This window comes from Nothoprocta perdicaria, unplaced genomic scaffold (genome assembly GCF_003342845.1).
Source record: "Nothoprocta perdicaria isolate Ctin4 unplaced genomic scaffold, notPer1 scaffold_28, whole genome shotgun sequence".
Classification (NCBI taxonomy): Eukaryota; Metazoa; Chordata; class Aves; order Tinamiformes; family Tinamidae; genus Nothoprocta; species Nothoprocta perdicaria.
In genome coordinates, this window is record NW_020455510.1 from 5,093,531 (window position 1) to 5,106,063 (window position 12,533).

The window sequence follows — 12,533 nt, forward strand, 5'->3', positions numbered from 1 at the left end:
AAAAAAATTGCCGTTTCCCACGCTTTTGAACCCTTCACTTTTATGGGTTGAAGGAGGAGGGCCGAACACCTCCCACTCCGCCACACTGTTTTTTCCAATACCCACGAAAAGCCTCCTCCCCTTCATGACCCTTATTTTAACTTAATTTATTTCATGTTTTGGGGTGGAGGCATCACACAGGCAGTAGGGCCCGGCTCGCTGGCAACATTTTGCCCACAGCTGTATCAGCATCTGTTCTTCCACCGCACTATAATCATTAAAGAGAAATATTTAAAAAAAAAAAAACATTTTCTTTTAAGAAATAGACAAACTGTTATTTTAAGAATTTCACCATCTTTCACTTACTGTTTAGGAAATCAAAAGACGACAGCTAGCAGAAGCTGCCGAGAAGAGGCAGATGGAGGTAACGTTGCATAAAATGCCATTGACTTAGGTTGGGGTGACAACCTTTAATTTTTTTTTGTTGAAAATAGCCAGGACTTGTGCARGAACGTGGGCTGATGATGGCACGCGTGGGTTGTTGATCATTAAAGTTTCCATAGTTTTCATATCTTACCCATACTTTCACATTTATTTAATGCACATTCCGTAAGTTAGTGTTTGAGTACAGTTTCAGGGCGGTTGAGTTTGCTTTGATGGGGAAAAAATAAGCTTTATGCTAGAGAGGCAGCAATCTAAGAACTGAGGAGGATTTACTGCTCTGTGGCGAGAGAGGAATGTGTTATTTGTATACGTTGAATTAAAAATTGATGATTATTGATGGGGGCTGCGTTGGTCTGATCCTGGTGGAATTAAGTCACTGGCCATCACGGTGGCTGAACGAAGGCCTGTGAAAACTCTCCATTCTGCATCAGGCTATACATTAAAAGCCTCCTGTATTCCCAAAACCTCGGGGATGAGATGCTTAAAAGCTAAAAATCAGGAGGTCTGGGGGAATTGCTGCTGTCCAGGGATGTTTTTCACCTTCTCAGCCTAAGCGGGGCAATTGTGCTTGTGATGAGGGCCCTGGAGCTGAGGTGGTGGCAGTTCTCCCTGTTCCCTTAGGAGGTTTCAGCAGCTTCTCCGTAACTCACCTCCATATGGAGTTTGAAGGGTAGATTTTCACTTAGGGTGTTTGTCACAGATGGAGATTTAGATTTGCTTTTTTTTTTTTCCCCCCCACAGCCTGGCTTAGCATTAATGATGTGGGACCATGTTTTTCCCATGCATGTAAAATTCCCATTGATTTCTCCAGTGATTGCAGAGCTTGTGACCTTTCCCCATGCACATATTCAGTGTTATTCACAGCAGACCTCACTACAGTCCCCATCAGATGTGTCCTACCCCTGGGCAGCCCTTTCATCAGGGGAGGATGGAGAAGTCGATGGGATGATGAAACAGGTTAGGTTCCTCCAAGTCACGACTGACTGGATCAGCTCTTCCCAGTTAATACTAATGTAAGAACAGGAATGGGAAGCCCCTGACACYGGAAAAAGAAAAAAACTACAATATAAAAAATGTATAAAAATTAGGGGGAATTTTGGAATGAGAAGCCCTGACTTCCCACACCTTAGGTACAAACCATGTGCACTTAATTGCATTCAGTATGTTTACCTGGACATAATAGCAGGATGAAGTAAAAACACCCTCAGGGCTACAGAACCAAAAACTTATAAAAAAAAATACCCTGCAAACCCTAGTTTTACATAATAGTAGCTTTAGTTGCTGTTTCWTTTTTTTTCTGGAAAACAAGAATTCACAAGATGTTGTTGCAAAGAGCGGCAGTTTGGTTTCTATCCAAAAAATAATTAACTGATCTTCCTCAACTCTCTTTTCCTCCCAGGCTTCCTCTCGTGGTATTAAGAACGCTCAATCTGTAGAGCAAAAGAAAAAGAAGCAGGAAGAAATAGAAAGAAGAATGGCAGCTTCAGGTTCTGGAGGAGAAGGAGGACTGAGAGTAAGTGTGAAAGAGAAGCAAGTTATTACAGTGCAACTGCCTTAATAAAGTGGCATTTTGGGTTTTTTTTCTGCTTTTATATAACCCTGTGGGGTTTTTTTTGTTTTGTTTTCCCATTAGTGGCAGGTTGGATAAAGAGCTCAACTCCCGAAGAGAAGAAAATTGACATTTACTGCCAAAAACTTGCCAGTTTGTGCAGCTGAGCAGCACTTGTTCACGTAGCTTCTGCTCTTTGCATCCGAAGACTCAGCAGTATTTTGCCAGCAGAGGAGGGCAGATGGTGGAAGAGCAAAATAGGACTATTAAGTCCTAATAAAGGACTCCAGCCTCTGAACACAAAGTTCTGGCCGATTTTTGTTTTTCCATGCATGTTTTATTGCTTCCCTGGCAGGGAGTGGGATAAACCCTCGTCTGTGTACATGGCCTCCTTACCTGGAGCCGGTCAGTGTAGATGATCTTGTCCGTTGATGTACGTCAGAACAGCGCTTGTCGATGACACTTATTTCAAGCTGTGCAATTAAACTTCTGTGTCCTCATCTAGAAAATTGTTGTAAGTTCAAATATGTGGATGACGACTTTTCAGTTCCCTAATGACTTTTGGACTGCTTATGGATTCAGTGCCTTTTTGAAAGGAAAGGAGATGAAGGATGGCCGTTAAAAGTGGAAGCATTTTGTGACACTACTTAATAGCAGCCTTTATAAACCCTGTACACTTAATGTTTTATTAAGKCTAGGTGTTGTTCTCATTTTGAGATGTGAATTTCTTTTGAGCCTGTATTTATAGTGTATACTGGAAGTAACACACAATTAAAAATGCTCTATTAATACTTCTCCTTTGTAACACAAGAGGGCAGTGCGGCACTTTTGAGGTTTTGAGGGGAAAAAAAGCCAAAAAAGTAAAACAGTAAAGCACTATTACATCATCTCTTGGATGGCTGTTTTCCTGAAGCGTCTGTACTATCTGGGTGGGTTGGTTACAGAGCACTAATTGCCAAATGCCAGAAGCTCTTGTCACTTTTTTTTTTTCCCCATGGCCAGGAATGTTCCCTAATGCTTTTCCCAAGTGGGAAGCTGCCGTTGATTTTTGCTACCAAAACTGTGGCGTAAGAACCAGAACCTCCAAACCAGTGACCTCAGCCTTGGAGAGAGGCATGAAACCTGTTGCAGCATCATCAGCACTAGGAAGGAGCACGATGTGCCCGCTGGAGGATGCTGGTGTTTGACCTTCGAGTATCACTGACCCCATTCCYGGCCTCCTTTGGGCTATAAAAGCCCCTTTTAGGTAAAGTGAGATTTCATTTCGCCTCCTGCAGCAGCGTCTCCCCSTCTTCTCGGAGCCCAGGCCTGACACGGCTGGTTTCCCAGGCTGGCATTCAGAATCTGGTTGAAAGCAGAGGCTTTTTCATGTTCATATTTAACAACCTTAGGTAAAAAGCTGAGCTGGTGGCAGTTAACAAATACCTCCTGTTTCACTTGATTTATGCTAATTGTTCTCATCCCTGTATTGCTCTAATGTTTTTTTTAATTAATGAAAATGCATTGAAAGTAATAAAACTCACCAGGAACTATTTTGGAATGTGAATTTCGGTCCAACACGTGTCTCGGCAGGCCTCAGACCAAGAAATACCTTCCAAGCTGCCCTTAACTTCTGGGCTTTGCCACTCAAGAGCTTTCTAACAAACACATTCTYTTTTTCCCACTCGTCTCCTCCTACCACAAAACCAGAAGGAGGGGGGAAAAGTAACCTGRTTGGCCATCAGATCTCAGCGTGGCTGGGATCACAGGCTAAAAATAATAATCCTGCAGGTGTGTCTGTGCCTCTTAAGCATCCATGTGCAGATCAGGGCTGTGCTCAGGTATCCAACACTCTGGGGATGTTGAAATGTTCATCTCGCTCTACCCTCCCATGGAGACACTTTGACACCTTGCTGTTTTGGTCATCAGCCATGAGCCCCTGAAGGAGATCACATCACTTTCCAGCTCCAGATTGTGAGGCATGAAAAAGCAGAATGAATAGACGTGTAATTTTCACCGCAATTAATAAGAAATTGGTTGCACAGGTAGGTCCTGCGTGGAAGAAAAGCTCTCGCTAATGCACAGTCAACCAGCTGAGAGGAGGCACCGACTGCAGGGAGCAGCAACAAGCAGCACAAATGGCTTTTCTAACCCATTCTAACCCATTTCAGTGTGTTGGTGCCCATTTCATATCTCCCTGTGAGCGTTTTTACAAGTGGTCTGGCCCACGTTGGCTCCAACCACCCCACCTTCCCAGCACAGAACTGTAGTTTTTCCCACAGCCAGCAAGAGTTTCCACGTCCCTTTTCCCTAGGGTGTAGCAGGGATTTCGGGAGAGATTCAAGTCCATTCTAGCAGCAGTGGAATTCTGTATACATTTTTGTGTGTGTATGAATCTGCAGGAATTTCTTATATCCTCCATGCTCACAGTCAGCTGAGTCATGCAGGAATGAGGAAGGCTCCAGCCACTCTTCCTCACTTACTCCAGGGCAAGTTCAACCTTTTGAGGACTTCATTGCCTGTTTCAGCAGAGATCTTGCCTGAGGTTTGCCAGGAATATTTATTCATGTTTAATATTAAATTAAAACCAAGAATACTTTTTTTTCCCCTTATAATTATTAGATTCTGCTCTTGATTTAGTACCATGTAAGCATTCTTGAATATTTTAAAGGGGAAACATAAGTCTGAATCGTTATCAATGGTAAAGTAACAACTATTTATGTTTCTATTCATGTCTAAAAGCTTAACCATTATTTCAAAATGAACAGCTGACACTTTCATAAGCTATACTATTATATATATACACACACACACACTATTTATGTATATACTTTTGTTATTTTTCAGCTATGCTGCATTTTTATATTAACGTTGTATAGGCTTTGTTTCCTTTCATAGGATTTACTGCTGCAATATTTCATCTTCCTAGAAACAGTCCCAAAATAAGAAATAAAGGCTAATTTTTTCCTAACTAAAAACACTTTTAGAATTGTATACTGCTTATATGATTTACCAACCTGATATATTTTAAGYTATATACTATAAGCAAACAAACAATCCCTCAAAAGACCAAGTGCCTTATCCTTAAGATTCTTTAACTCTTAAAATTCTTAAAAATTATTTCAAGAACAAGTCTCAATTCTTTCCTGTTTTCTACAACAGAAAATTGATTTTTCTACCAAATCCTGGTATTGTCTGTGCCATATATAGTAAAAGAATTCCTGCCTGCACTGTTTCCCTTGCTCTCAGGCCGTTAAAGTGCTCCTGTATGGCAGGCACCCTGTCAGCAGCACAGCAATTCCAAAGAATAAGACTTCTAATAAACAGGAGTATTTTAAAAAAGTTTCTGTTTATTTCGTTGCTAATAAAACCACCAAGTTCTGCTCAAATTTATACAGTCAGTCAAATAATCCTATATTAAAAAAAAAGTTTTTTCTAGGACGTTACAAGGCACATAAATTACCAAGTACAAAGAAAAAGAGCCAAAATCCCGACCCAAGCCCCAGTCTGCCTTGAGCTAATTCTGGAGGTGCGCGAATGATTTTCAAGAGCATGAATCACTCTACTGACAAGATAACATGGATGGTGCATTTGGTGGGACTAACTGAATCGGGAAAAAAGGGGCAGAAAAGGCTCCGATCCAAGAAGAGCATCGTGTTTTCTGAGGCAGGAATCTGCCGAGGCTCCCATGCGGGCAAAAGGAAGGCTGTCCCATAAAAACAGACAGCTCTGATTTCCTTTCATTACCAAAACCACCACGTAATTTCTGCAAATACGCCTTTCTCCACCACATAATTTCTGCAAATAACTCCTTTCTTTACCTGCATAGATGCTTTTCAACTAGCCTAACGGTCAAGGACTCAATGTCCTAAGATTTCCATACAAATATACTGCGTACTTTCTTCCATTAACATGATCCATTCCTTTACGTAATTCTAAGTATGCATTCCCATATTAAAGAGTAATAATTTGGCTAAAAAATATATGTCTATTTCTTACCTGGTTGCAGTAATTAGCCTACCAAGGGTAATTTGCTATAAAAGGCACAGTAACTGGCAATAAATAGTTCTACGACTCAAAGATCTTCGAAAGGGGTTGCCGTTTTCAGCCTGCCTTACCGTTTCCCAAGTCCTTTTAAAGCTTAAAACTAGGTTTACTACACTTGAGAAAACACACTGGACCTACACACACCAAGTCCCCACCGCGTGGGCAGCTCGTTTCACTTGATCTCCTTCTTGGCTTTGTAATGGGCCGACACAACCAGGTAGTTGTCGGGGTTCATGTCCTTCAGGGTCGGGGATTTGCTCTGGACGGGCGACGTTTTCCCGTCCACGCGGGAGATCTGGAGCATGCGGCACGGGTCGTGTTTGAGCAGGTACCCGGCGAACGTCTCCCAGCCTCCTCCCACGCGGACCATCACGTGCTTGTTGTGCAGCATCTGGAATTACACGTGGGAAAACATCAGGTCTCCCGAGGGGAGGCATTGGCCATTTCTATTAGAAAAACGGCTGCTTAACTTAGTTGAGAGCCAGAGATGCCTGCTAGCAAGAGGGAAAAAAAATAACATTATTTACACTTCAATTTAATCACCACGCAAATGCATACGGTAAGAAAATAGGTAATATCTAAAATTAAAAATTTTCATATTTTWACATTGCTACATGTTTTCCTGCAGCAGCAAGTGATGCTGTTCTTCGTGTCAAGGAATCTAAAAATTTTCTTGAGATTTCTTGAAAATACGTGAGCAAAACCACAATTTTGTATGTCTTGAAACTGGCTTTTCAGTACATAAGACAACCAGCAAAGGACAAAACAACCAGAACAACCTCCTGTCTCCTAAAAGCAATCAAAAAATTACTAAAAGTGCCATTTATCCAATATGAAAAAGTTCTCACATCCACTTWGAACACCACAAATCAAGTGCTGATGCGGTCTTGAGACAGCAAAGTCTATGGATTTGTATTTAGCCATTTTCTCTCTTAAAACACCCCCCCTAAAAAAGGTATCTGAAGAACACCCCCAAAATCTTTGGGGTAAGAGCATTTTAAAGTCAACTTCTGGTCCATGACAGCAGGAGATGCTGCTGCAGGAAGGAGGAACCTGCGGCTCCTCCGTCCTCTCCCAGGGCAGGTCGCAGTTTATAGATGGGCTTTTGGGTAAGAAGCAGGTATGGAAAGGTAGTAAAAAGCAGCAAAAAGTTTATTTGCTTCCATTTCCCTTAGGGACCAGCACGTGGGCAAATAAAACCTTCTGCGGGGATATTATTTCTTGCAGCTCAGATTAAATAGACATCTTCTCTCTCCCTCCTCTGTATCACTCTAATATAAAACCCAATGAGTGTTTGCTTTGTATATAGGCTGGGCTTCCCTTCATCCCTAATACAGTCCCTGTTCCTGCTGGGCCACCAAAGCACCGTTATCCTCCTATAACCACGTCCCGATTCTGGTAACACCAGCATAAACCTAGAATAATTCTGCCTGCTTCTGAATTGCTGCAGATTTACTGAAGTAATAAAAGAATTTAAAAAAAAAAAAATTAAGATTAAAAAGTAAACCCTAACAAAGGACATATTCTACTAACTGAAAAAGCAGCTTCCGCCCCAATATATTTCAGCTGAAAATCAAATCTTTSACATTTTATATTCCAGTATTAATTAGCCACCCCCTGCTGAGAGAATCTACTCAGAATATATTAATGTGCATTTTGGCAAACAATGTCATATTAGTCTTTCAAACCTGAAGGACCATATGATCCTATTACATTAGGGGGAAAAAAACTATTTTCCCCACCTGTAAGACAGGAAGAACGTGCTCCTCATTTTTCTTTCCTTCCCAATTTCCATCATTACACAACATCTTTTCTAACCCTCTCATAACACAGAATTATACAAAACTGTTCTGCGTTATCTCTACTGCCTATAAAAGTTCACAATGATGCAACTTCTATCCACTCAGATATTACATGTGGTTCGTATTAAATATTTTTTAGGGACCTCCTTGGAGTTTTCTAAACCTCCAGTAAAGGAGCCTATGCTTTCCCTCGCTGTAGACACTATGATAATAATATGGGAGAGAGCCAGCTTGCTTGATTAACATTTCTATCTCATCTTTAGGGATTTATACTATTAAATCACACTAAATGAATCTCACTTCGATGAAAATGCATTATAATGAAGCTCCACTTGAAASAAACACGGATGCCAAGAGCTCATGATAATTGCTTGTCATAATATTTCTACCTGCATTAGAGCTGATTTTTATAATTAATGTTTTTCCGAATCACAGAGAATTTTTATATTTATGTTAAATCACAGGTTGTAACAAATACATTCACAGGTATTTGCCCAGGTTATTGAAAACAGATCCTGATTCGTGCCTGGGGCCCCAAGACGAGACCTCCCAATGAATAAGGATTGCAGGGCACAGTGACATATTTTGATCCCATTTTGCTTATTCAACTCCAAACTTCTTTGGATACAGATACTAGTCACATTTGTGGTGTTTTATGTGTTTCATTCCTTTTCAATAAGAGTTAATAGTGCTAAACAGGAAATACAGTATGCAAAATGTCTTCAAACATAGACACTGTTGTATCTTCTAACTTGTCCCACACTTTGTGCAAAAATGCTGCTTATCTTCAACTAAGTTAGGACATAACGTGTGAGGGTTAGCAGGCAATTAGCAGATAGRCCCTGTTCTATCACAGAAGAATGCTCAGCTTTTCAATTCTTATGTTTTCATCAAAWTGTCTTTCCTCTGCAGACATTTGACCATTTCTCTATCCCAAAGATAACCTTTAAGATTCAAATACAACTTCTTTGTTATTTCGAAAGTGACAGTAGATTAAAATAAGGTAGTAAATAAATATTTCCTATTGTTTAACATGAAAAAATCTTAATGGATTTTCCAGTGAAGTAGAAAAGGTACTGCATTTATATATATATATACACACACAGAGCCATGTATTTCTATTATTCACATCTGATCTGAAACATATAATTTTGGGRGAGTTTTATAAATGGCTGGTGGTCTCAATGCTGCATTTAGACCTAGTGCCAAACTGTAAATCATCAGACATCTTTTTGATGATTTTTTGTGAAAAGATGAGACTTACGCAGCTTGCCAGATGATTTATACATTCCTCAAAATGAACWGGCCCATTTTGGCATCTGTCAGTATGACTGGAGATTTTTTGGCAGCCAGTGCAACATGCAATATAAAAATATATGTATATATAGGACTGTCAAGATGGTCATTACCTGTATTAAAAGAGTTTGGCTTTATTATTTCCTTGCTTATAAGATTTTGTGCCAAGCTGACCTCTTTAGATAGCCCAATGTAGACATGAGGATACCAGTCTGAACCAGCAAAAGAAGAGGTGGTTGAAACATGCTCAGCTGCAGATATATGTTAGTTGGCCACAAAAACAGCAGGCTCATTAGCAGTACACAGAGCACAAYGTTTGGAAAGCCTAAATATTTAAACATTGATAATCAAGTGCTCCACGGGAGGTAGGTACATCAACACCATTAACTTGTGGTCTCCTAACAGWTCACCCAACACATGCACCGAAAGGTCCCCAAGGACTCATACAGAAATCTAATGAAACGGAGTGACCGTGAGTCATACAACATTTTCACTTAGTGACTTTTGAAGCCAAAGGACATTTATCTAACTCTTAAAAACGTGCCTTGGGTTTAGGTTTTCTAAAACCTAAACCTTACCCTTTTGCTCGTATAATAAAGTGATCATGATTTTTTTGTTCCCCTCCTTTTCTGGAAAAGCCCTTAAGGATAAACATATTAAACTACCTACCCTATCCTTTCTTAATTAAACCTCTTTCTCACAAAGCAGCTCTCAATCTCCTTTTCATCTCACCGCTAGTTCTGTGAAAAGATGCAGAGCAAAATCCACTGCCTGGCCTCACAGAACCACACTGCAGATCTGCCTGTGCAGGTTTCTCGTCTTTTAGAAAAGAAGCCTCTTTTAAAAAAGAATTGCCTTATTGCTTGCTTTCACCAAACCCATCCTCATGTAGCTGGTCACAGCCTTTCCACTTCTATGCTGCCTTTTTTTTTTTTTTTTTAAATTCTTCTAGAGTGACATTACTGTCCATGCAGTGCCTCCTTTCATCTGCAAAAAGACTCTGAAAATGAAATATTTCTGAAAAGGAAAAATGTAGGAAAAGCTGACCTAAAATCAGCACACCTTTTCCTCTTGGGACTCCATTAAATGCCATTTGAATGCTGCTTTTTACAGGCTCTCTGGGGGGTTCATTTGGGATCTATAACCCAAATTCCCAGTTTCTTTTTCCACTCCTTACACCMCCCTTCTCAGTCACCACTATTTCTCTGCAGTGCTTGGAAGCAGCACAGTGTCACATTTTCAGCACAGGGCTGGCAATAGGGTCAGRAACTAAAGACATCTGCACCCTGCTGAAGACTGAGGCACAAAAATAGCATCTAAGCCTTCAGTTGGCATCAGAGAGCAGCAGGGCAGGAGAAAAAGCCTTTGTATGCTTAATATACCAGTAAGCATGACCTATATTACCTGGTCACCTACTGAAAATAGAGCTAAAAAGTTCTAATTGTGCTCAGTGATCACATAATCCTTATCTGATCCTAACTTCTCATCTCAGTACCTGGACAGGAAGGAAAGGGAGGGTCTCTAGGATGTGAGGATCAATGGGAAGGGTAGTGGCAGAGTGGAAATGGACAGTGCTTGTATGTAGAGAATTATCCACGAGCAAGGTGAGAAGAAATGGATGATCCAGAAAAAACACCCACCAAAATAATATAAGAAACCACAGTGAGAGGAAGGAAAGGTTCTTTGGGACAAGCATCTAAAAGATGCAGAAGATGTCTGGTTTGCAAAGGTTAAATTCAAGCACCATCTGTGTTACAAACACTGCACTTAATGCAGGATAAATCTTCATTCCTGTTTACAGACTTATTTTAATAACTACTCAAAGTATTCCCAAATAACTACTTGAAATCAAGGTATGTTTTTGGATGTGAACCAATACAAACAACAGGACGATCTTGGACTCTCCCACCCTTGMTTAAGTTTTCCCTTAAGCCTTGCTCCTCATTTCTTTCTGACACACTTTTACGGAATTTGGGAATAGCTTCTGGTGGCTAATTAACACTAGATGTTGCTTGCTGTTTAGAATTAAAAACACAAAAACCCCACTCTGGTGTAGGCGAGCACTTTGTGTGTGAGAAATGACTCAGATGCAGACAGCAGTAAAACACACTTGCTTTTTCATTAGGAAACGAGTGAATTCCTGTCAAGTGGAGGCTTTTGTTTCTCACACTGGGAGAAACAGTGTCAAGGAAAATTAATTAGATGGGGTAGTCACATGTTCCGTCTTGAATCTGTGATGGCACCAGATTTGCAGGAGGATTTGCAGGAGGATTTGCAAGAACTTGGGAGTAGACTCCACATGAATGAGATTCCAAGGGCAATGGGAGAGGCCAAGGTTGGTGCTTCCCTTCTAGATGTTGATTAAGAGTCCAGGCAGCAAGTAAATCCCCTCTTCAGCCACTGAAATGTGAGATATTTAATAGAAACTGAGCAGATCTGGCAAGAGGATGTACTCAAAACAAAAAGCTTTACGCAAAGCTCAGCAGAAGAGAGGCTAAGACAAGGAGATCACATGTGAAAAACTCAATTASGCAGAGTTTGTGAGGTTAAATGAAAGAAAAAGTGTGAGATGGGTTATGCTACCTCTGGATGGAGGCACAGAAAAGCAGTTTGGTTTTTCTAATAATCAAGGCACCAATTTAATTTAAAAGCCTCTGCAAATACCAGAGGAATTTATTTTACCCAGACTATTAAAATTCCTCAAATTTACCTTCCCTTCATGACAATAAATCATTTACAGAATGATAATACAATGAGGGAGGGATCATCAGTTTTGATTTTGCCATTGACTTTCCTCAGTCTTGGATCTCACCATGCAAACGTGTGGATTGGTTGTGAACACCCCAGCAATACTGAATTTCGGAAGCACATGAAGAGGCTCTTTTGCACCCTGAAGGGCCATCTATCTGCTTCCTAGCTATTTTCTCAAGACTCATTCTGTCTCTCATTCCTGAGCAAGAATCTCAAAATAGGCAAAAAAGGAAATCCATCTTTCCCTCATGCAAGGGTTGGAGAAACCTCCCTTTTCCTTTTTTCACAGTAAGGCCAGCAATAACTTGGCTTTAGCTCTGGTCTTCTGCCTGCATGCCTCGGTTTTCTCAGCTGAAATCATGCTGTTCTGGAAAATAACATGCCCATCTATCACCTCTTATCGACCTTAAGATGCTGCCAGTTGCTAAGACTGGCATGACCCAGAATTTTTAAAATTACATTTAAAGCATTTTGATGTATCCAATACTCAAAATTAACTTCAACTAGGATAGATGCAATAATTTTAGTAAATTTAGTATTTCAATTTACTGTGTTCAATACAGCATCATAGTTTTTGGGGGAAGATAAAAAAACAAAATCCCACATCCTGACATGAAGCAGGATCCCAACAAAGGTGCCTCCAAGCATCACTTCTCACTGTCTTCCTGAGCTTCTATGGCCTTGGT

General features: G+C 40.5%; 2 protein-coding genes across 8 annotated transcripts in view; one reads left to right on the plus strand and one right to left on the minus strand.

Moving 5' to 3' along the window:
• The window catches only part of SVIP (small VCP interacting protein), a 3,134-nt gene extending 418 nt beyond the window's left edge, over positions 1 to 2,716 (plus strand). Inside the window, exons 2-4 of the mRNA XM_026041234.1 lie at positions 353 to 403; positions 1,823 to 1,936; positions 2,057 to 2,716. Of these exons, the coding sequence (XP_025897019.1) occupies positions 353 to 403; positions 1,823 to 1,936; positions 2,057 to 2,071 (180 nt within the window). The 3' untranslated portion in view covers positions 2,072 to 2,716. The remainder of the gene's footprint in view (positions 1 to 352; positions 404 to 1,822; positions 1,937 to 2,056) is intronic.
• Positions 2,717 to 5,281: 2,565 nt separating this feature from the next.
• Positions 5,282 to 12,533, minus strand: part of GAS2 (growth arrest specific 2) — a 74,176-nt gene continuing 66,924 nt past the window's right edge. For all 7 annotated transcript variants that reach the window (XM_026041171.1, XM_026041166.1, XM_026041167.1 and 4 more), the window contains one exon: positions 5,282 to 6,389. In XM_026041171.1, coding sequence (XP_025896956.1) covers positions 6,171 to 6,389 — 219 coding nt within the window. In that variant the 3' untranslated portion in view covers positions 5,282 to 6,170. The remainder of the gene's footprint in view (positions 6,390 to 12,533) is intronic.